The sequence below is a fragment of the Crocodylus siamensis genome, chromosome 3 (assembly GCF_052110815.1).
Source record: "Crocodylus siamensis isolate JL-2025a chromosome 3, ASM5211081v1, whole genome shotgun sequence".
Lineage (NCBI taxonomy): Eukaryota > Metazoa > Chordata > Crocodylia > Crocodylidae > Crocodylus > Crocodylus siamensis.
Window position 1 is genome coordinate 106,959,205 of NC_143397.1, and position 25,313 is coordinate 106,984,517.

Below are 25,313 nucleotides of genomic sequence, written 5' to 3' on the forward strand. Positions count from 1 at the left end.
TGCATATCTGCCCTCACTTAAGGGGCCGCCGGGGCAGCGCGGGCTCGTCGCCGCGGGCGCTGCCATGGGGAGGGGCGGGCTGCCGGCCGTGCTGTGCCTCTGCCTCCGCGCCCTCGCCGCCCTCAGCACTGCCCCCGCCGACGGCCCGGGTAAGGGGAGCGGGCAGGGAGCGGGGCGGGGGAGTCCGTAGCAGGGGCCGAGCCGAGCCGAGCTGAGCTGCGGGGTCCGGCCCGGTGCTCGGGGCTGCACGTGCGCTCCACAGGCACCAGGTGGAGCGGGTGGGAGTCCCTCGGCGGCTCGCCCGGCCGTCCCTCCCTCTCTCAGCAGCAGGCTGTGTGGAGCCCGGGGGCTGGGCCGGGCACGCGCGGGTGTCTCCCGCCGCGCGCGGCGCTGTGGAGAGGAGCGTGGCGGCCTCCGCGTGGGCCCGGCGCCACCTCGCCCGTGGCAGCGGGGTGCAGGTGTTCACCACCTCATGGCGGGCCACGCGGCGAGGCGCCCGTCGGAAAGGTGAGCGCGGGTCCGGACGCAGAAAGCAGTCGCCAGTTGCGGTGTTGCAGCCCGATGACACCGGAGCAGTTCCCACGGGCCTGGCCCCGAGCGCTGTAACGTGCAGGCTCGGCCTCTGACTTCTCAGTCCTCGGATTCCAGCTCTGTTCGGCGTCATGAAGGCCGTAGCTGCGACGCAAGTACGCTGTTAGGGCAGGTTGCAACTGTTTTTTTCCCTTTGGACGAACACTCGACCTTTTTCCAGCCACGCCTCCCCTCTGTAAAGCCGAATAAATGTAGACCAGAGAGAGAGCTGCGTGTACAGAATACCCAATTCACTAATTCTCACTTCACTAATCCACAAAACTAAAAACGTCTTTAGCAAGCAGAGTATTCTCAGCCTGCTGCCCATCAAAGATCTAGTAGCAGAGCAGTGTTTGGCTGCGCGATAGAGCCCCTGCTGGCAACACAATGTTAGCAGAGGCCCATGGTGTAGACACAGCATCTGTTGACAAGACTCTGCTGGCACAGTGACACCATGCTCCCAAATGCTATATAAGCTAGGACTATGTTTATGCTGTGCAGGCTGCTGCTACTTGAATAGCTGGGGCCTCTGTGGTGTGAACATAGCTTTCCAGCAGAAGGGGGTTCATTACCACCAGAGCTACCCTAGCTCTCCCTGTGGATGGCTTTGTCCACTCAGGGTTTTGCAAGCTGGGCTGTGCTAGCTGTGAGGCCTGATGTTTTCACACTGGGCAGAACTGTTATGTGGACACACAGGAGTGAAGCTGACAAAAGGCCACTCTTTTCACCAGAGGGTGTCTGCACCCAAGAGGTTTTGCAGGTGCACTTACATCAGCTAACAACCACACCAGTAAAACTTGGTGGTGTAGGCTAAGCCCAAGTCTCAGATTTCTGACATGGTTTGCAGGGTGTAAATGAGTGTGTTCATACACTTGGGAAAGTCCAGGCCCATTGAGAATATTTTGGACATGTGTATCCTAACCACTAAGTGGAACTTTTCCTTGTTCTAATAGGATGATCCTATTAGAGGCACTGTAAATAACAGAACTGCAGGGCAACATTAAAACTTAAGAGGAAGGAGTGGTGGTAGGACACAGTCAAAGGAAGGTAGTGTGACTTTGAATCTAATCTTTTTCTAGCAAAGGTAATTGTAGAGTGCCTTTTAATCATAATATCAGAGCAGCATTAAGGGAAGTAGTTGGCTTTCCTCTTGGAGGAAGTTAGTGAGAGTATTTCTCATTCCTGTTGGCATGTCTTTCATTTGGAGGCTTCCCAATTAATGCATCAGTTCTTCCCTAAGAAGAGGTACTAAGGGACCATCCTCTGTCCATTTCACACTGCAGGCCTCAGATGCTAGTTCTTACATGCACTAAACTCCTGGGGATGAAATGAATAAATATCTTTAGAGGCCTGAGAATACAGGATTTTACCCCCAAGTAAACATGAAACATCTGAATCTAGAACTCTTCCTAATGCATAAAAGAAATTCAAGGGAAGGAATCATGTGCAGAGTGATAAAACTGAGATCAGATTTTATCACTGTAGACCCTAAATAGCATCATATAAATTGGTGGCATTGCACCCAATTTTTACACTGCTGTAATTAAGAACAAAATTAGGCCAGCAGCCTTTGATGGAGCTTAAAAATGTGAAGTGTGGGGTACTATCAACAGAGCTACTACCGTATAGACTCTCCAGGGGGAGGTGAACCACACTGTGTGATGGGTAGAACCTGCATTAAAGTTTTACTCTGCACTGTAGCTGATTAACTTGGATAACTCCAGACCCTCTAGGCAGAACAGCCAAAAGGATGGGGAAAATGCTCCCAGCATATCATTTTACAAGCATGCCAAATGCATTTGAGTTGTGCATTTATCCCACAGGGAAGCACTGAGATGTAGTGCTAGCTTGTGGGTAGACTTTTATGCCTATGTGTCATCCTCCTGGGGTGTAAGAGCTCTGTACAAGTATAGTATATTGCCTATGAATTAGCCAGTTGCAAGATTTAGGTTGTGGATTTTGGGAAAGGGATAACTCAAGTACGAGAAGAATCTCTTGTGTTGCCCAGTTAAACTGCTTTTGTGAACTGTTACGTGGAGTTTAAACAATTGAAACCATGCAGTTGTTACAACTGTTTGTTTAGGTAAAATTTAATATTTGTGTGGTTACAGTCCTCTGAATTACAGAAGTGGTTTTATTATGGGGCCTGAGTTAATATAAGAAACTTGGATGGTAATTCAGGGTGACTGATGTGTGATGTCGTACCATATCTTATCAGCTGCAGGGTCAGCTACTTCAACAGAACTTTTACTGTTGTTTGGGTAAATGTTTGACTTCATATATGCATGTTGGTTTCAGTGGAGCTTTGCCAGTTTACCTGGACTGAGGATCTAGCTCAGGGTTGTTGCATGTATCTAATGATTTGTATGTCCACCTCTGTGTACAGAATATTGGCAAATTGGGGAATTGTTGTTGATTCAGGTTTCCCACAGTAATTCAGAGTTCAGGTCTGCTGACTCATAGTGAATGACTATTCAATTACTTTATATCTAATCATGATCATCTAACCTTTTGATAAGGTTGCAGGAATTACAACTTGGGACAAAATTAAGTTCTTATTCAGCTAATCGATAGCAGTATACTTGCTTGTTTCACATTTCCAAGTTTTTCTCTACAAATAGGAGAGCTAGGAATGTAATCCTATTTTTCATGAAAGCTGATATTGTAGCAGCTGGGGCTTGAAGAAGAAACATCAAATATTAAGAGAATCATGATAAAATCATAAGAGTTGGCAACACTGCTCATGTAGTATCAGAAAAAGCTGGTGCTTGCTGCTTTGTTCCAGTTTGAACTCATTTTTTTAAATCTCTGATACTTCTGCTTCTTTTGTTTATAGAACTTAAATAGATAAAAGCATTATAGATGAGGATACATTATTTTTACAGGACCCCAGAAAAGGAATTGTGATTAAGATGTACAAGACATGAATTCAGGCCAGAAATATAGCTGCTTTTTATTCCATTTGCCTTCCCTAACCAGGTAAGAGTGGCCAGAAAATAACACCATGGCAGCCATAGTGTTAATGCAGTTGTTTCTCCCATCCCTCTGCTGCCGTGGATCCCCAATACAGTGCTGTACCCTAGATTTCAGTGGTGGGCCTCACCCCCAAATTCCCAGCCCTTCTAGGAGTCTTGCAGGCTGGACAACATGGCATGGTATGCCATACAGTTGACATCCCTGCCTTAAAAAAATGCAAATGTGTATTCATGACTGCCTCTAGTTTTCTTTTTGTTCTGTGTAAGAACACAGTTGCTCAAACCCTGTATACAAGTGGTTAATATTTAATTTACAAGTAAATTTAAACTTAAGATTGTATGGCGATACTTTTTTCTCATTTTGAGTCCTATAACATTGTAAGCCTACAATAAAAGGCCTGATTATTTAAAAAAAAACTTGTTCTGGCACAGCCAGTGATACTGGTTTTTATTATGTTATCAAAGGATGATATAGCATTGGCAAATTTCAGTCTTCTGAAGCAACGCAGCTGTTTTAAGAACATCTTTGGTAGGCTTGTGTTTAGACCATGGCAGGTCATTGTTATTTTTCAAGCATTATGTAGTTGGTATGGCTGCAACCATGTGCATGTGATATGTGTATACAAATTAATAAAGCCATATAAAACGGTGATAGGTGAATGGCAAGAGAGGGGAAAGACTTGTTATGTATTCTGATTTATTAAGTGAGATGCAGCTAAACCATTCTATGCTGATATCCAGTCATATTTCACAAATCAAACAAGATTATTATTTTCTCAAGTAAGAGAGAATAATGATCAATACTTACCTTAAGAACTCTGGGTGGGGAGTGAGGGGCCGGGGGACTGTGGCTTGGGAGTGAGGGACCTGGACTTGCATCCTGGTGAGCTCTGATTTTTTTTTCCCATGATTTAAAAGAAATCAATATCAAATACCAACATTTATAGGTACTTAAAATTTATTTTATTATAGTGATTGATATAGGTGGTGGAAGGGAGGGCTAACGGGGCTTGGCCCTCCCAAATGTGTGGCAGCGGTAGGGCTACAAGGCAGCCTGGCCACCGGCTTCTGGCGGCTGCAGCAGATGAGGGGTGGGGAGAGGTGTGCACACAGCTGTGAGGGAGGAAGTGGGGCTGGGGCAGGCCCTGCACAGCTGGGGTGGGGGGCAGGGAACGGGACTGAGTCCCAAGTGGCTCATCTGGGAGGTGTGGCTCCTGCTGCTGTGTGCACCCCGGGAGGGCACGGCATGCGTGGCCCTGGAACTGCATGGGGTGGGGCAAGCTGCCGCTTCAGGCTGGGGCCAGGGTGTTGCTAGCCTTTTCATGGGAGGGTGGAGGCTGAGCTGCACAGTGCTTGGGGTGGGTGGCAGCGGTGCTGGGCTGTTGGCTGCAGCCCCCCATAGCACCCCAAAATATGCTATAGCCCCCCCCACAACCCTCTCTCAGCACCATCACTGCCTGCCCCTAGTGCAGCATGACTCAACCCCCCTGCCAGGAACAGCCCTGTGCAGCCCTGGCCCTCTCCCCCACAGATCCCATGCCTGCCCCACCCCCCCATGCTTCCTGGTGTGCATGCAGTGCCAGGTGCCCCCTGGACAACCTGCTTGTGGCTGTCCTGCCCCAGCCCCACTCCTTCCCCCAACCCCTTTCCCCACAGACTTACCTGCTGGGGGTGGGCACATGCACTCAGCACCCCCCCCCCCCCCCAATAATTTTTTCTCCTTCCATCCATAGGCAGTGCATAGAAGAGGTATGGGGTGCGGGCACGGACCCCCCTTAAGATTGGCCACTGTCAAAGCTGCTGGTGGCTTCTGTGGGTGTTTGCTGACACCTTTCCCTACCACCCCCTTCACTGCCCACACCACAGGTTGCAGGCAGTCCCTGCTTGCCACTCACCGCCTTGGTGCCCCTCCCCCTCCCCCTCCAGCTGTGGGGGAGAGAAGTTGTTTGTGCCTCCACCTATGGTGATTGAGGCACTGAGAGGCTTCCAAATTGCTTTAAATTGTAAATATATCAATAAAACATTGTGTTCAATTGATACCTGTGTGTATATATAGTGGTATTTCACTTTAATCATGGATTTGGTGGTTTTAAATCAGAGAAATTGCAGTTTTTAAGCAGAGGAAATCTGGATCTCTGGTAAGTACTCAGCTTAGTGTCCCAGGGTGTACCTGCTGCTGGAGTGGACTTGCAGTTGAGTTATTTATCACTTCTGGACATTAAGGTTCCATGACAAATTTTTTCTTTAATGTATGGGAAGATGCTAATTGTGGTGTCCTGCAGGATGCAGTGGATGCAGTAGATTTCTTCACTTTCTCAAGCAACTGGACTCTTGCTTTTCAGTTGCTTCATTCCTAGAAGTGACTGCATTTTGGTGGTGGGTAAAATAGCACCTATATTTTATATGTTCCTTAACCTCCTGAGCACTGTTTTTATGAGAATGAGTTGAGTCAAAATACTTTTAAAATTTGATCTCTAATGAAATGTACTACTGAATTAAATTCATAGGATCATTAGAGTTGGAAGGGACCTTGGGATGTCATCTAGTCCAGTAGTTCTCAACCTCTTGTACCTGACATTCCACCAACCATTTTGTCAAAAAACCCTGGTCCCATCATGATAAAAACAAACCCCCACTTTTTTCCCAAGAACTGTATTCCTGTGGAATCTGAAGCCTGCAGGCCCCCTACCTCTCTCAGGAATGCCACTTTTTTTTGTGCAAGTTTCACCTACACGACCTTTGTATCCCACTTTGAAAAGACCAGATCAGTGTTTCCTTGAGAAACACTGATCTAGTCCAACCCCTTGCTCAAAGCAGGACTATACCCAGCTATCCCATTCCAGCTGGGGCTTTGTTGAGCCAGGCCTTAACCTCCAAGGATGGAGAGTCCACCACCTCTCTAGGTAACCCCTTCCAGTGCTGCCCTACCCTCCTAGTGATAGTTTTTCCTTGCATCTAACCATAACCTCCTTTACTGCAACTTGAGACCATTGCTCTTCATTCTGTCATCTGTCACCCCTCAATAATATTATTCACTTGAGTGAGAATCTCTTTTGGCAATTTACTACATTTCAAACCGGAGGGTGCACACTTACCTATTCACAAGTAATATTCTACATATAGAAATAAGCCGAGGTGACTGGTGCCTCCTGAATCTGGGGCGGGGCACAATTGTGGATCGGAAACTGCAAACCGGAAGCGGCCGGCCTGGTAAACTGCAGACCACCAGCCAGAACGCTGGTAGAGCTGCCTCCAGCCTTCGGGCAGGTGGATGGATCCAAACCACAGGTGCTGCGGGCCCTGGCGAGAGGAGCTGCAGCCTCTTTGCCTGGCTCTGCAGGGCTGCAGCTTGCAGTCCTGAGCAGTGCCAAGTCGGGGGCAAATCTCAGGGGAGGCACGTCCCCTCCAGTGGCCTCCCTACCAGTCGCCTGTGGAAATAAGGATGCGTGACTAACTTGAGTACAGCTTCATTTATGTATTGGGTGATTATCAAATACTTTTATTGCAGGAGGAAACTGGTGCTTAATAGCTAAATACCAAAAAAATATAGTAACTAGTAGGCAGGTGGAGTGTTCTTGTTTGCCTTCCTGTATGGAACATACACAGTCAGAAGCCTTTATTCTGAGGGCTGTACATTTTATAGTTGAAAGTTGCTTTTTATTCCTTGCACAACTTGATTGATTCATTGCTGAATGGAAAGTTAAACAGTTGATGTTTAACTAACAGCTATTCAGACTTGTGGTTTTTCCTTTTCTTGTTTACTGAAAAATCCTAGAGTTGCTCTAAGGATGTTTCAGAAGAGTGTAATGGATTAAAGAGATAAGTATTGGCTGTGGTGAGAAAGCAGTTATGAATGGGTTTAGCTACAAAAAAGTATTAGGAACAATTTCTCTTTGCTAGGAACACATGCAGATATATAATAATCGATTTTTGCAGATTTTAATGAGGTTGGGTTGGGTGTGATTATTTTGCGATACTTTCATACAACAGTCTTTATACTCGTACAGCTGTCATAGCATAAAAGTGCCTTTCTGGTTCAGCTTATATTGTTTGAGGATCAGTTACAAGTTATGTTAGCTAAAAAGTTTCTTTTTTTGGCTGATTAAATTGATGTTTCCAATGTGGGGTTTGCCAGCTTATACCTGTAAAACAGAACTTTTTCCTTGTGCAAAGGTGGTCAAAGCCAGTCCTAAGCATTATACACTTTACCCAAGTTCAGTTGCTGTGCTCTGATCTGTCAAACATTAACACACTCGCTTAACGTTAAGCAGATGAGGAATTGCAAGTACTTGCTTGAAGTCACTAGGCTGCATGTTCGAAGTTAAGCTTGGCTGCAAGCCTGATGCAGACATTTGGCTGGACTTCGTGCTGATTTTACGTTTTTTAGGTAGGCTTGTACACAACTGGAATGACTTATGGCACATGGAGTTGGTGGGTATAAGTGAAGCATTTGGTTCCATTGTTACTAAGATTTTGATTAACTGCAATCCACATAAATACAGTTTTGGGTTTTTTTATTTCTTATGGAGGGGGTTATAGGGCTATAGTAAAAATGGGGGACATTCAGTATCACTGTTCACTGTGATGGTGAAGTACTAATGCTTCTACCATTACTGGCACTTTTGTTTTGTAGGACTTAATGAAATGCATATACTAATAACTAAGGTCCCAGATCAACAAGTTGTTGAAACACAATCATAGAATTGTAGGGCTGGAAGGGATTTCAAGGGATCACGTAGTTCAACCCTTTGCACTGAGGCAGGATCAAACCTGTCTCAATGCACGTATGCAATTCTAAATCCATAAAGAATTCCATTGACTTTGAGTACTTGAGTAGTTGCACTGAAGTTAAAACTATGCCCAATTTAAATTAAGCATAAGGAAGAAGGTAGTCTGACCAAAGATATAGAACAGGGGTTTTAACCTTTTTAAAGGAGTGTACCCCTTCTGGAGTGTACCCCCTTGTAGACAGGGAGAAGGTGGGCCAGGGGAGCTGCTCATGGCCAGCTGGCGAGCTGGGGTGGGGGGTGCAGATGGGCAGCCAGATGCGAAGCTGGCAGCAGCGTGGGGAAGTGGTGTGCAGTGGTTGCACTGAGTGGTGAATGGCAGGAGGTGGGGAGCTCGCGCCTAGCAGCTGCCACCACCATTCGCCACGGTACCATTTCTTCACACCACCATGTGTACCTCTAGGGGCCATTCCAAGTACCCCAGGGGTACATATGCCTCCGATTGACAACCCCTGACATAAAAGATTCATATTTTTCCAAATAATAACAAGGTGATTAAATAATATAGCGTATTAAATTTATAGAATGGCTTTTCTGAAAAAAACCCAACCCAATTTAGGTGAGAGATTTTCCTATAATTAATAATATTTCTTCTACAAAATCATCTTTCAGTCATGAAAGTCAATCCAAAGATGGCCACTATTCATGTAGGTCTTACTAAGGACCATAATTTGTCTTTTCTTTTTGATCACATATGCTAGTTTAGAGCAACTAATTAATTTATCCTCAGGTCTTTGTGAAACCCTGCTGGTAAGACGCTGGTAAATGGAAGAGTAAACAGAACATAGTTCGATTTAACTTTTGTTGCATTAGGAAAAAGAGGCATAAATATTTGCTAGATGGAAATTGGCCAAATAGGGCTGCAGATCGGGAGAGCATTTAACCATATGCTTAAATTCCTCTCTGTTCAGCAAGGCCAAAAAGCATCCTTAAGTGAATAAGGGTGGACTGATGGCAAAAGAAGACATGAACTTTTGAGAATATACTCCAAACAATGAGGAAATGGCTATAACAAAAGGCAGTGATTTAGTATAATTTTAAGACTACACTGAGCGTAAAATCCAAATTCCTCTCACATTCCTCTATCTTGTGAATCGTATTGCGATTACTTTTTAATTCTGAATGCGGAGGTTTGACTCCAACCAAGAAGTGATTTTTAGCTGGCATTGCATGGTTGCATGGTGTGATATTGGCAAGACATCTCTTTGCTGGATTGGAGATAACCTTAGATAGAGAGCAGCTTTTCTTAGAAAGGTGATTATCAGATTATCTGAAATTAGTATAGTTTTTGAAACATGGATTTTGTTTTGTTAGTTCATTTTAATCCCAAGACTGATATTTTTTTGACCTTCTTTCTAACTGCTCTTGTCAGAGCAAGCTTAGACACCCACATCATAGAAGAGAGAATGACTTTGCTACAGCTGCTTGCAATGAATTAGCAAAAAAAACCCCACAGTTCCTTACTGCTTAAGTGAATTTCATTACAGAAAGGGGAAGATTCATCATTAATAATATGTGATAAAGTTTGTAGCGAGCTGAGTGATTTCTTCCTCCACATGCACTTTTGATGCTCTCGGGCAGTTTTCTATAAGGCAGTGCTCATTGCTTTTCAGGCTCACCGATTCCATTTCATGAATCATGTAATGGAGAAGATGCAACCTCCTAAAGTTAAATATGTACCTATGTAATAAGTGAGCAAATTATATGCTTACTATTCTGACTGGGAAAGGGGTCTTTATAGTGTAAGAAATCTACACCCATGCAGAGGCCCTCTTACGTGGCCAGAATAGCATAAAGGAGTATGTATGTAGAATGAGGCTCCTTCCCTTCTGTCTGTTTTAGACTATTGCCCATCAGGAGGTTGGCAAGATTTTTATTATGCATCTTCCTAAACCAGAATTTGTACATATCCATTTCCATTATTCTTTCTCAATTCCAGGAACTACCCCAGAAACAGGGGGAATCTTTGAGGGGATTGAGAGCAAATTTTCTTTAAGGACACCTGCCATACCCGATGAGGACATCTGCTACTTGGTACCTGGCCAAAAAGACTCACTGGCACACTGCAGCTTTAACCACACCAGCAAAACCTTCGTGGTGATCCATGGGTGGACGGTAAGGGGAAACTCAAACCTGTACTTGAGCTGCACTGAGGTGCCTGTAAAGTTCACTTGGGTATAGGTTTGTAGCCATGTTGGTCTAAGGACATAGGCAGACAAGGTTCTTTGGGTGAATCTGATATCTAATAAAAGATATCGGATTCACCCAAAGAACCTTGTCTCTAAGGTTCACTTGGAATTTCAGTCTTTAACTGTCATGATAGCAGGTCCTGTATTAAGTCACCTGTCCAAGTGCATTACAATGCCATAAATAATTGCTATGGTTGCATAGCAATTGCCAGAAGGGCCATGGTTGCATAACCCTTGCTTGAAGTGTCTTTATAGTGGAATAAATTTAACTTTCTTCCCCTTTTTTTTTTTTTTTTTTCCTGTGAATCAAAAATAAGGCTTGATGCATCTCTGCAGGCTGTATCCAGGCCACATTTGGGCCTTGGGTCCCAGAGTTGACTCAGATGTGCACATTGCACATGCAGGACTGTCCCTGCACATGGGGCCCTTGACCCATGCTGCATGCGGTGCCTGCTTTGGCCAGTCAGGGATAGCATGGTGCATCCACTCTGGCTGGCCTGGGATTGCACTGCATATGTGCCTATCTTGGCTGGTCCAGGGCTGTGTGGCACATAGTGCCCAGTCTGGTACCTGTGCTGCATGCAGCATCTGCTTTTTGCTGGCCTGGGGTGGGTACCATGTGCAGCATGGGTCCCAGATCATCTAAAGCAGGTTCAGAGTACAGCACATATCCTAGACCAGCCCTACATAAGCACTGTGTAGTGTAATCCTGGTGTGGGTATCATGTACAGTGGATCTGGCATTCTGGGGGAGGGGTGGATGGTCAGTGGGCCTGACCTGGTCCTGTGGATCGACCCTGCACCATTCATTTGATCCACAGAACCAGATGAATTTGACACTCCTGCTTTAGCATTAAGGAGCAGTGACTCTTACCATGTATAGCAAAGAGGAGAGTCCAGCACTTGGATAAAGCTACTGCAGTACAACTGATAATTTCAACTCTTTGTTTTCAGGTAACTGGGATGTATGAGAGCTGGGTGCCAAAACTGGTGGATGCTCTGTATAAGAGAGAGCCTGACTCTAATGTCATTATTGTAGATTGGCTAACTAGAGCCCAACAACACTATCCAATATCTGCTGCATACACTAAACTAGTAGGAAAGGATGTGGCCACTTTTATCGACTGGATGGAGGTAAGATATCTGGGTTCCATTACTGCAGATTCTGTATAGGTTCTCAGAGGCACAACAGTTTAATGGTACAGTTTAGGCTAGGTGTATCCTAAGCCTTCTGTCAGCACAGCCTTATTAGTGAGAATTTGGAGAAGGATCATCTCTGACTGAGACAGCTGTACTTGAAGAATTCCTTAGTACAGATGAGGTTGTATGTGCAGAAAGGTACTTTCATGGGTACAGCTTGTTTCACTTGTGAAGTGTAGTTTTACTGGAGTGGGTGACTTTTTATTGTAGTGGTACAAAACGAAGCTCCATTGCATCCACACACCAGGGCTATTTTTCCTGCTAGTCATAAAGCACTCGGTGCAAATTTTTAGGCTTTGTACTACCTCCATTCTAGGCTTCTTTGAAGAGGAAAGCCATCAGGAAAGTCCCTGGGTTATTTTTCTAACAATTTATTTTAATCTAATCTTATTTTTTTTAAAACACAATATGTATCTGACTGGCTTGGGGAGAGCCTGTCACTGGAAGGGTGTGTTCCCTCTTCCCGTTTTAGCTGTTTCAATTCCAGAAAGATCCTGATGAACCAGACAGAATTCAGGGAAAATAAGATGGGAACAGAGGAGGATGCATTATCAAGAAAAGTTTAAAAGAATTACTGTATTTACTCAAATCCAAAACATTCAACGTGGTTGGTGGGGTCAGGGGGAAGGTGGAGAGAAAACCCCTTGTCTTAGATTTTGAGTACAAGTGGGAGAGGCAGTGCCTCTGAGTCCAAGCTTGGTGCTGGAGTCAGAATTGGAACCATTGCCTCCCACCTACCTTCCCTAGCTTCTGCTCCGTCTTGCCACCCTCCTGCTGCCTCTGAAGTAAATGGTAGTTCATTTCAGTATCAATTTCCTACCTGACAATAAGGCTGGACCTGTGGGAATAAGAACATAATAATTGTTTCAGTGATTTTTAAATAAGACCTTGTTTTCAAAGGTGCTCATCGAAGTCAGTAGTTGAACTGAGGCATACTGTGTGTACTGACTTTCTTGAATAGTACTTATCTATTGCCCAGCTTTGTGATTCTGATAGTTGCCAATACCAGATTCTTCAGAAGAAAGTACAGGAAACTCTAAAGCAAATAAAAACTTGTCATTAGGACAATCTCTTCTTAACTCCTGAATTTAGTGACCAGCTGATGGCCTTAAAGAACAAGGATTTATGTGCATAAAAATATCTTATGAATGTTCTTATTAGCACTATTAATGTTTGAAGCACTGTTTTTTTTTTTTTTCCCCAGGGAAAATGAGATGAATGTCTGAAGGCCTTGTCTTCCCTGGGGGGAAAAAAGTGTTCGTGCATTGAATTAACTTGAATTAGTGAATTGTCAATAAATTTCTGACACAGGCAAGAGTTGACAGTTTTTTCCCATGAATTATGTCAAGTTAAAGATCAGTCTTTTCTATAGTACTTGATTCTACCTGTTAACTCATGTAAGGAGTACTGCCTGTTCTTCATTAGGCCCCACTCCTGGTTGGACAACCTAACTTTTCTTAAACCCTACTAAGCTCCCAGACTCAACGGGACATATTTCCTGTATTAAGACTGCTGTCTGGCTAGATGACAGGATTAATTTCTTTAGGCTGGGTATAAGGGATTGCAGCTAAGAAAAAGAATGCTTAGGCTGCATTTCAGGATAAACTTCCTAGTGGTGAAACCTCTTAATGTGACCTAGTCTTCCAGAAGAAAAGCTAAAAATCCCCTTGCTGAGGCTAGACTGGACAAAGCACCACAAAATATAACATAAGGAAGAAACATGATGTGGGAATAGGTAGGACAAGCTGAGTCCTTTCAGTGTGTGGTTGCTGCTATTCATGTGAAGGCACTTTGTGTGCACAGTACATGTCTGTCTAAGATGGGCAGTGATGAGAACAAGATGGATGAGGGCAGCCCTGCATCTTAACTGACAGTCATCATTTTATTTATCTAAAGGTTTTCAGAGGTGCCCCAAGTGCCTAACTCCCACTGGCTTTCAGTAGATTATTGTCTACCCTTTTGCCTTTGAAACCCTCTCCTTTAGTTTTCTACATCAGACCTATTTTTGTTTCCCCTAAAATAAATATTGTATAAGGAGGCCAGATGAGCCGGATTTATAAAAGTATTAAGGTGCTTGACTCCTATTAATTTAGGTACCTAAGTACCTTTTAAAAATCAAGCTCATTAAACTTGTGGGTTTGCAATAAATTCCAGTACTTCCAGATTTTTTAAAATTTTTTGTCTTCTGGCTTTTTGCTGCTGAAGTTCTGACTCAATTTTGGTTATTTAAAAAAAAATCTTCCTTAGGAGCAATTCAACTACCCTTTTGAAAATGTCCATTTGCTGGGGTACAGTCTGGGAGCACATGCAGCTGGGATTGCTGGAAGTCTGACCAAAAAGAAGATTAACAGAATTACTGGTAAGAAAAACCTAATCTCCATTTATTCTTTGACAAAGAGAAAAAGGGGGCTGGTTTTGATTTTTTTTTCCCTGGGCTGGAATATTACTTTTCTGTGGAAATTGGTTAAGGTAAATTTTAGCAATGGTGGATAGTACATAGCAGTATGTATATGAACATACTGTTGGTGTCAGGAGGAGAGTTGGCACTGATTATATGACAGTAGCATTGAAAGGCCAGAGTGCTACTATGCTAAACACTCAATCCTGGTCTATAATAGAAAGGAAAACATCAACATAATGACAAGCACGGATAATAAGCAAATAGGAAACAAACTCCCTGCTGATCAACAGACACCAAATGGGACACAACCCTGCCTTTAAAAATAAATGCAAACCTGTTAGCACATCTTTACTGCTATCACAGTCAACATCCCCCACAATCAGAATCCAGTGATCCTCCATGCATCTATCCCAGAATGTGGTACTTCTCATCCTGTGTACCAGATAGATGGAAACTGTGGGAGTGAAACCTCACAAAGTATACAGCAGAGTAAATGATCACAGGAAAAAGAGGAAGGATCGAGACTGACAAATGTACAGAAACTGCGCTCCCTTTTGTGATCTTGCAGTCTTGTGGTTCAGGGTGGTATACAGAACACCTTCAGAAGGCAGGCCTGGGGACAGCACCCTTTAACTAGGGCTCTACCCTATTCACAATGTCTTGCTTTTTACAGAGGCTGTGAAGAAAGTGGTTTCTAAGGAAACCCCCCAAAAATGGAATTTCCCATGATTTTGGCATAGAATCACAGGGGAGGTGGGAAATTTGCTAAAAATAAAATGCTGGCTCCCTAGTGGGAGCCACTGGCACAAAGGGGAGAAGCAGAGATGGCACTACGTGCCGCTTCCCTGTGCTCCCCACCCCCCCGATACTGATTTGGCTTAGAGGGCTGCTCAGTGTGCAGCCCTACCCCTCCAACACAGCAGCAAGGGGTGAGGCTGTACAATGGGCAGTTCTCTTGGCCAATCAACATCAAGGGGGTGGGGCTGCCTGGGCCCCCTCTGCCAGTCAGCACTGGGGGGGAGAGCACCATGAAAAGACCACACAAATCGTGCCATGTGCTACAAGCAGCCCACATTTTTTTTTCTTTTTTCATTTTGATGTAACTTTTAGGTAGATTATTCTTCATAACTTTATTGGACACTAAAGATCATAACTAAATACAGATATTGACTATATGGCTCATTAAAATGTATCTTAAATCTCTGCTAATCTCTCTATTCCACAATGAATAAGAATCATCTTCCTTCTTGAATGATCTTGCTCTTCCACTACTCAGGCTGTCCTTTCTACTGTACTTCTCTGGTCTTAGCTTTGTGTACCCCCTCCATTTTTTTTTGAGCAGAATGTTTGTTGTTACTTTATGTAAGGAGTTTTACACAGGTTATTTAAGCTGTTACTTAGCTCAAGCTTGGCCTGTTTTGGTTTGGTTGGTTTGTTTGTTTTCCACAGACCTGAGGAAAAGTACCATATATTCAAACTTGTCTAAGATGTTTCCCAACTATGCTGTTCTTCTACTGGGCAAACACCTCCCAAAAAATCCTTGCCTCACTTCCTGACCATCACTGTTGCATCATTCCACTCCAAACAGTATAGTAAAGGCACTTATCTAGAGTGAACTTGGGCTGCTGTTTGAATGCTCTTCCTAACTTCTCCCATACACATGTAAAACTTTCATCCAGGCTGGGTGGTGCTTTCAAAACAGGCCTGCTAGCACAGCTGGGTCTGAGAGTATCTGGGTGTGGCTATCAGTCAAGCTGATAACCTGCCTACTCTGCAGTGAGCAGATAGTCCTCCAAAGCCTTCCTACAATTCTCCCTGTGCAGCCAGAAGAACAGAGAGGTTCTCTCACAGTTCAGTAGGAAAGGAACATGGATTTGCTAAGTTTTACTGTAACCCCCCAAAACCAGAATTCCTAGTGACGCATCAGTGAGGAACGGCATCTATGAGCCCAGTGACACAGCCAGGTGTCTGGGACACAGGGGGGCAGAAGTGACTTCCGGTTGCTGCTGTGCTGCTGGCATGATCGTGATTTTTGTGGCTGCCAATGGCAGCCATCTTTTTCACACCACCCCTTCTCACCCTGCCTCTGCTCTTCCCCTGCCAAATTGGTGTCTGGCATGGTTGCCCTGATCACTCTGTTCTTGATATGCCACTGCCTGTGAGGACTTGGTAACTCTGTAGGGCTTTCCAATATAGTGATATGAGGCTTGACTAATCAGCATACATTTTTAAATAAAAATTGGCAACATTTGCAACAATATTTCTTCTGCTATTCTGTGAATGAACAAGGAGGTCAAAAAAATCTTAAACTTTAGACATTTTGAATTCCTACATTTGAAATTTCAAAAAGGGTTGGGGGGGGGGAGAAATATTCTCAGATAATATTCAGTACAGCAACCACATAGCAATTATACTTGCCACCTTACAGTTTTTCATATGTATCACATTCTGTTTAATAATGATGAAACTTTAACAGCAGTGCTTTTGCACCCATGAATGTGCACAGTTTGGATTGTGTTTAAAGAAGTAGCAATGTACAAAAACCCAGTCTAGTACAGTGTATAATATGAACCACAAATATTAGACCACTCCTATATCTGTGGTTTTGGGTTTCTTTTCTTCATGCAGGTTTAGATCCAGCTGGTCCTACCTTTGAACATGCTGATGCGCCTTTGCGCCTATCCCCAGATGATGCTGAATTTGTTGATGTCCTACACACTTACACAAGGGGGTCCCCAGACCGGAGCATTGGGATACAGCAGCCAATTGGGCATATTGATATCTATCCTAATGGAGGAGGCTTCCAGCCAGGCTGTAACTTAGGAGAAGCTCTGCGCCTCATTGCAGAAAAAGGCTTTGGAGGTAAATGCTGCTTTGGAAAGTGCAGATAAATACCTACAGCGGGATTTTCATTGTGCCTAGAAGCACAAATCCTACTGAAGGTTGGTAGGCACTTCTGAAGATCACAGAAAGCCCTCCTCTAAATTGGATAATTTTATCCACCAATTGCATAGTTTGATGCCTGTAATTTTATTTTTCGTCTTCCAAAGATATGGATCAGCTTGTGAAATGCTCTCATGAACGTTCCATCCATCTCTTCATTGACTCTCTGCTGTATGAGGAAAAGCCAAGCATGGCCTATCGCTGTCAAACAAAGGAAGCCTTTGAAAAGGGGCTTTGTTTAAGCTGCAGGAAGAACCGCTGCAACAATATGGGTTATCAGGTCCATAAAGTGAGAACCAAGAGAAACAGTAAGATGTATCTGAAGACACGGTCTCAGGCACCCTATAAAGGTAGATTCTGGCTGTTTGAATGTGTAAAGTGTGTTTTGCTTGGATCTGCTCTGTGTACAAATGTGAATGTGATTGCTTCTTTGCAGTATGAAGTCAGGAGACGTTGAGCCTTGAATAAGTTTTATATGCTTTTAGAATGTGATTCAGATCAAACTATTGAACATCTTGGAGTTTTGCCTTATTGGGGGGAATTTTTTGTAACAGAATGTTGAGAGACCCTGAAGAAAGGAATTACTGTTCAGTCTAGAAAGTAATTCTTTTTGGAATAGTCTAGCCTTCAGAATTTTTTTTTTATCACTTTCTTTTCTAAACTCACTTTTACTGCTGCTGGAAAAGTTAAAAGCAAGCCAAAGCATGGTGACTGACTTACTCAAAGATGTGTAGTAATCAGACACTCTTACTATTCATAAGCATCTGCCAAAGCTGTACATACTGTCAGGTTAAGTCAAACACTTCTTGCTTATTTTCTCATCCAATCAGTTGGGTTGGTCTGAGGAAGAGACTGGAGAAAAGAATCTGAAAGCTTTCAGTCAGTCAAAGAACTGTTAAGACAGATGACTTTTTTTAACCAGCTTTGACAGTGTCACACAAAGGATGTGCTTATAGCCTTGCCACAAGCTGTGAATAAAGAGGCAGCATGCAGTTGCGTGGCACTGAAAGCAACTAGCTTGAACCCTTGTTCCCCTGGAAAGGTTGCAGGACCAGTGTTTGAGATCCCCACTGTACATGAGGGTGTCAGTTGGATTGGTTAGAACTGACCTCACAAAGACTCCATGCATAAGAAATAACTACTCACTTGTCCTCATGTTTTGCAAGAACTCTAAAACATGTTTCTTTTGTGCAAGCTAATGCAAAGGCATAACTGAAGCCACAGTGATGCTTTGGAGTGGATCATACAAATGCAAAGTGGAAAATAATTCTGTGGTAACTGACCCTGTTGTCTTGCTCCTAATAAGTAATGCTTACTGACAGGAATAGTCCCCATGACATACTAGTTGGAGTACTACTCACCTTGAGTAAGGGTGGCAGGTCATGGCAGGGTATGCCGAGCTATTAGGCTGTTTACTCTTTTGTTCTCTCTTTCATGGTTCGTTTCTGTAATGAAGTTTGCTTGTTCCTCTCCCAGTTTTTCATTACCAGGTCAAGATCCATTTTTTTGGAAAGGAGACTGTAACTAAGACAAATCAGCCACTCCTCATTTCTCTGTATGGCACAACAGATGAGAGAGAGAACATTGCCTTTATACTGTGAGTAATGGCAGTGATTGGTGCAAGTATACATGTAACTGATCTATGTATGTTGCGTGTCCCCTGCTAGCCTCACCCACATAAGACTGGAGCCTGTTTCAGCCTACTCTGCAAAATCTGTGTTGCTAATTCAGTCTGCACAAACTCCTGCTTTGAGGTATGGAGAGCCTCTAATTCAAATCCAAATGTTGACCAAGATGGTGGCCACTGCACATTACATGCTAGACTTTAACATTCAGACTCCAAAAAGTCTCTTGATTCAGTAGAGATTTGAAATGGAAAAAAATGAGGTTTGGCTTATGGCTCATTGTAAGTAATTTTCCAAGCCAGAGAAATTCAAGTCCTTATTATGTCATCTGTTTTTTTAAGCAGAGCTCTATGGAGAATTCTGTTTTCAGCCTTATAGCGTGGATTTGTTATTGTACTAGAATAACACATTTTTCTTCGCTTGAGGCTTCACCTTGTGTTTCTATTCAGTTGAATAATTTTACAAAGGATTTCTCTTAGAATTTAATAGTCAAATACGGGCTTACCACTGCCACCATGTGTGGGGTGACATTGTGTCATGCCACTTCAGGAATTGACCAGGAAACAGATGGTGACTCGGATGAGCAGGATTGGATTCAAATATTCTGAGTGAAGGGCAGTTGAAGTCAATGGAAGTATGTGCATTGACTTCACTGGGCCTTGAATAAGGCACTGAGGGACACACAGAGCATGTTTGCCTATCTCTGAAAATAAACACTACTGTCTAAGCACACATTTGTATTTATTTTTCTTCACAGACCTGAAATTTCCACAAACAAGACCTACTCCTTTCTGGTTTACACAGAGGTGGATATTGGTGACTTACTTAGGCTGAGTCTGCAGTGGGAGAAAGATTCTTTTTTCAGTTGGACAGAATGGTGGACCTCCTTTACATTTGACATCCACAGAGTGCGAGTGAAGGCTGGAGAAACCCAGAAAAAGTAACTTGGTTTTACTGCTTTACAGGCGGGGGAAACGAACTTAATTTCATTCCTTGTGTTTCATGATGTCCAAATACATGGCTAAATGGGGCAAATAATGGAGCAGTGGAAAACTAATATGAACTGGTACTATTAGGGTTGTCTTCTCTATTGCTCCAATGATGCAAAGAAGCTGTAACTTTGACTCAAGTAGACATCTAAGTTGGGTTTACAGACACTTTGGGGGTGGGGTGGAAGGGGTCTGAGTGGTGCATAGCAGCTAAGGAGGCATACCAGTAATTCTGCTTCCCATAAGTTTTGGTTGATCCTTGCTGAACACTGGATTATGATGAAACACAACATTGAAGTACATGAGCAGTCCCATTGACTTCTAGTACACACATGTATAAGGGCCTTGCTGAACTGTGATGGTTGCTGGTATTTGCCACCCCTCACCTACCTGCTGAATATTTTTGCAAGTAACTTTTGCTCACAAAGAACACTGAGGGTAAGAGGTTTCTGAGTACTCTTCCAAATTTGTATTCATGCAGGAAACATTTTTGAGACCGTCCTGGAAACTCTCTATAGGATTAGGAAATTTTCAGTGAGGAGTAAAAATAAGAGCATGTGACCTTGCATACAAATTGCTAGTTGTGGACATTTAACATGGTGTCTATTAGCACTTAGCAGATTACTAATTATAACCACTTGAAGCAGTTTTCAGTTGAGCAGCTGAAATGCATTCATATAAATGACTTGAGTAATTTGAATATGTTCATATTCATAAAACCTTAAGTTTTTGTTGGGAGAAAAAGGGGCTACGTTTGGCTATGGGTGTATTGCAAACAGAATGGCCATTTCTGTGAACAAGCACAGTAATTGCTTTCATCAAAGTACGCAATAATTCTTGCTCAACAAATAGAGGGATGAAAGGTATCAGCAAGCATAAAAGCAGCCGCTTACTCTTCCCAGAATTGGCAACCTCATCTTATTTGCCAACGTTCAACCGCTATTTTTCCAAGAACACTGAGTGCCAGGGTGAATAAAGGTCTAAGGGAATCTGTGCCAATTCTCACAGCCATATTCAACCCCCCCTCAAAAAAAACAAAACAAACACCTCCCCCCCCCCCCAACAAACAAAAACATGTTTTTAGTTGAAAAATTCTGTGTAGCTAGTCAGGAAAAAGCCCAGGCACCCAGTTTAGCTACATCTGCCAACTGTCCCTCTGCCTTTTTTTTTTTTGCATTCAGTGATTTTTCTGATTGAAACTCGGCAGTCTGAAGCTACACAGTGCACAGCAGTGACCTGTTGGGGAGCCAGCACTTCGCTGAATTTGTTCCAAAGTGACAATTCTTTTTTCCACAACACAATTTAGCTGTAAGCAGAGCTTTCATTGTAAGCTGAAACTATTTGCATAGTACAGTGCACCAGAACCATTTGAACTCTTCATTCATGAAGTTTCATTGCATCTAATTTCTTAAGAAAAAGATTATTCCCTTTTAGAAAATTATAACTTTTTTAGTAAAAATGTTGTAAAGTTTGGTTTTTTTTTAGCATAAATGCTGGCTCTACACTTTTAACAAAGGAAATATCAAATCAGTTTTCCATCAAATTCTCATAGGCATTTAAGAAATGACTGGTAGTGTACTGGATAAATGCCCACTCTGTTTCAGCAAACTGATGATACTTTATAGTTAAAAAGCTTCGCCCAGATTAACTGTGACACCTGATTGGTTTGGTTTGTAGGATGGTGTTCTGTTCTCAGGATGGAGTTGCTCATCTCCAAAAGGGAAAGGAAGCTGTAATGTTTGTGAAATGCCTTGGTAACCCTGTCCGCAGAAGGAAAGCGGGGTAAGAGATTGCGTTTTTCTTGTTTGTTTTGTTCTTTCCTTTTTGTCAAGTCCATCCACATGTAAGTGTGAAACATTGCTTTAAGGATGTTCTCAGGTCTTGTCTGAAATTAGGCAGCATGAAAAATCTTGAGTGAACCTGTTCTCATAACTTTCAGATTTACTGATTTTTATGTTAACAATAGTCAGAATCATCTCCGTAAGATTTAGAAGGTAATTAAGACTCAGTGCCTCATTATTTTGTGAATTTACTACTTAACACTTCAAAAACTCTGAGCCTGTTTTTTGTACCTACGCCTTGCATAGTCATTGTCACCTATGTGAAACCCTAGAAGATTTGAAGGGTAGCTGCTTATGCTCATTTAACACAAGTATACGTGACCAGTATAAGACCCGTGATGTGCATAATACGATGTATCCAAACTCAGCAAAGTGAGAGTGCATTTGAGTCTTTAGCGTTACTTGCATTTTGTTTTGTTTGGGCTCTGTCAGCTTATATATATGAAAAACCTCATTGCACCTGCATATGTAGATCTTGCACAGTGAGGTACAAGTACAGAACTTCACTCCATGGAGAAGCCCCACTGAGGTCACTAAGAATTTCTAGCTGGGTAGCAGGCCTAAAACTTAAACCGAGTTGGGCATGCAAAATTTTGAGGAGTCAGGAATTGTCAGCCATTTTTGAAAATGCACTAGAATTGAAAGACGAGGCCTTTAATGTATATTTTACAGCAAAACTCTTAAGCTAGTCTAGTATGATACTTATTATAGTTATAAGTGAGCTGCAGCCCTGAATTCATCTAAAAATGAAGCAGCTAACTTATTTTTTCCTTTAAAACAGTTCCTTAGTGTACTAAACCCAACAGAAAAGCCTAAACATGCGTCTTTTTCTCTCTTTCTTTAGACACAAGCCAATTTCTGAAATTAAAACTGACCCATGAATTTTCTGAAGAATGTTATGGATGAAGAAATTCTGTATTGGGGAGGGGAGAGAATACTGAATGCAGTGGGTTTTCAGAACTGAATATATTGAAATGTATATCAGCTTCTGGCTTTTTTTTGCCTGCTATGCCTGGCTTTTTCTTTTCTTTTCTTTTTTTTTTTTCTTTTTTTCAGGGAATCTCAGCACATAGAAAGTGGCTACTAAAATATAAAGAACATGTCAGCCAAGTAGTTAAAAACCTTTTGCAAAAGGTGTGACAGCTTGATTTACCAGGAAGAAATAAGTGACTTTGTTTCACCTTGTAACAAGGTTTTTCAACATAAAGTATTGTACAGCACATTCCTAGTATTTATTGAGAAGTTTTATATCTAGGCCTATATTGTGGCTTTTTGTTAACTGGTGTGTTAATATTGTATAAATTAGCTGAAACTTTGTGCAGCTGGGCAACATCAGTTTAGCTAACTGAATTTACAGGCTCTTCACTAATCTTAAAACAAAGTTTTCACATGCATGTTTAGCACTTAGTAGGTGTACTTTATTCTGAAGTATGCACCTTGCTCCTGATGAGGCTGTTACTCTTTTAAAAGGCTGAGAACTGAGTGAATGTGGAGACAGATTGTGATGGACTGTGGATAATAGAGCTTGTACTTGGGGCAAATTGCAGTGCTATCACTACCTACTTAGCCTTAGCTGTGACCCATAAGTGTGTGTGTGTGTGTGTGTGTGTGTGTGTGTGTGTGTGTATATATATATATATAAAAATTACTTTATTCATCCTGCAATAAACTTTCAGTGGTAGGAGATGCTAGCATTCGCAGTGTCCGATGCAGATATTTTAAAATTAATCAGTAACAATGTCTCTAAAACAAAACTGTTTAACCTCTGACATTGCACTGACTTAAGAACTACAAAAGAATCAACAGACTGGAAACAGCAAGTGATTTTGTTTTCAGCACCTGTTTGTATCACCAGTACAAAAATAAGCTGAATACTGTGACTTTCTGCTCTTTGACACTGAACTTCAGTCATCTGATTAGGTCAGAGCTGCACTGGCCTTGTGTTCACCTGTGTTTTTCCCAACAGGCAAACCGAGAGACTGATCATTCTTTTCTTTGTTAATATTCTTATTTCCAAAGACAAACCTCAGTGTATTGCTTAGCTGTGACATAGGAGCAGATGCCATTACATTGAAGGAGGTTTTTCAGTACCTCTGACGTTAAAGGAGCTTGAATGTATTACTCACAAAACACAATGCTCTCTCATCACTTCAGTTAGAGGTGCTACAAGTATACAACAGTACTGTAAAACTGAACAGTTTTTATATGTATATGTAAATATTTTAATATCCATAAAAATTCAAGGATGTGGCAATTTGGAAAAGTAACACAAGATTATTTTTTGTAATATGTATCTTTATTACACAACATCAAGCCCTCTTCTCCAATCCCCCCCCCCAACACATTAGGGAAGGTGGTATTTCTGCAAAATCACCAAAATTGGAACTAAACTCAACATTTTAACTTTATTCGTTGCCATGCCTTGTTCACATTAGATGAACAAAGCTGAATACAGCAATATAATTGCTAGAAGTTGATCTAACCCAAAAAGTGTGGTTGAGACGGGATGAGCAGGTGAGGGTGATGCTTGAATACTAAAGCCTTGCATATGAGCTCTCTTAAAGGAATAAATGAAGAAATTTTGCATTTTCCTCTTGACATTCCTTTTACTTGCAGTTTTCTGATAGATGACATTTTGGAAAGGTGTGAGGATGTGTATACTTGTAACACAAGCTCTCATATAATCCCTTACAGCACTTGAACACTGAATGGTGAAGGTTTTTATAAATGAAGACATGGGATTTAGCTTTAAATATTATTTATTAGCTGTAAATATATATAATTTATGTCTCTGTAAAGGTAGTCTGTATATATTGCTGAGGCTATTGAGGTAATCTACATTTATACAATTGTGCAGTATTAATCCTGTATGTAGCTTTCAGAATGAGATTTTTTTTTTTTTTTTTTTTTTTTTTTTTTACCAATGAACTCCTTTGCCACATGTTCAAAATAACAGTATTATGCATTTTTTAAAGGAAAGTTTCCTCACTATGTACAGAATGGAAACCTGTGATCTTAATAAACTTTGTCAAACTGATTCCAAAGTAAGTCACTAATTTTGTTTTGAAGAAATGAGCAGTGAAATATTTTATTTTTATTTAGAACTCTCAAAGAATTAGCTGAACTAGGGGAATATAGACCCAGGGCAAAATTTTCAAAAGTGGCTATGGGGTATGGTGTTTTAGCTTTTTTGGTGGCCTGTCTTGTGGCTTAGATGTTTCAAGGTGGGGACTCCCATATTGTGGCATCCAAAGTTACTACACTTACTACCATTGTGACCACGGCCAAGTTTTTGAAGCTCATTAAGGTAGCTGGCTTTGCTGGGACAATGGTGAGGAATGGAGAAAGGTGAGCCAAAGGAAAGAATGGAGGTGGGGAGATAATGGAGGTGAACTGAGAGGAAAGATATAAAAAAAAAAGAACAGCAAGGCAAGGAGAACGGAAGAATGGAGTGTTTAAGAAGGGGCAAAAGGGAGAGGAAAGTGAGTTCAAAAGAAGAGAAAAAGGGTAAGCAAAGTGCGATCTGAAAGGGTGAAAGTAATGCCCCAAGAAAGATAGTTGTGTAAGGACAGTTGTGAGGGCCTGGTTGGAAAATCTCATGGATGATATGAAGGATCAACCTAGGAACTAGTCCAACATCCCAGGGGGTTTGACACAGGCTTGGAAGATTGCTGGCAAATACATACACAGCTGGTTCTGTTCTCTCTCTGAGTCAGAGGGGTTACAATTGCAACTTATGTCAAAAGCTTGTACTGTTTCAAGGAAGCGTTACACAAGGGCTTGTCTGCCCAGTC

The 25,313-nt window shown here is 42.3% G+C and overlaps 1 protein-coding gene across 1 annotated transcript; it reads left to right on the forward strand.

Annotated features, from left to right (window-relative positions):
- LPL (lipoprotein lipase) lies at positions 1-24,556 on the forward strand. The gene is made up of 10 exons (XM_090038930.1): positions 1-149; positions 10,272-10,447; positions 11,475-11,654; positions 13,968-14,079; positions 16,750-16,983; positions 17,172-17,414; positions 18,541-18,661; positions 19,447-19,629; positions 21,356-21,460; positions 22,364-24,556. Exons 1-10 carry the CDS (start codon positions 65-67, stop codon positions 22,398-22,400), a joined length of 1,476 nt encoding a protein of 491 aa, XP_089895056.1. The 5' UTR covers positions 1-64; the 3' UTR covers positions 22,401-24,556.
- The last annotated feature ends 757 nt before the right edge of the window (positions 24,557-25,313 follow it).

What these genes read in the sequence shown, in the direction of transcription:
- LPL (XM_090038930.1), top strand. Translation starts at nt 65, where the DNA reads ATGGGGAGGGGCGGGCTGCCGGCCGTGCTGTGCCTCTGCCTCCGCGCC. An exon ending in TGCCCCCGCCGACGGCCCGG is followed by an intron (nt 150 to 10,271) that starts GTAAGGGGAGCG and finishes TCTCAATTCCAG; the next exon opens with GAACTACCCCAGAAACAGGG. An exon ending in TGCAGAAAAAGGCTTTGGAG is followed by an intron (nt 16,984 to 17,171) that starts GTAAATGCTGCT and finishes CGTCTTCCAAAG; the next exon opens with ATATGGATCAGCTTGTGAAA.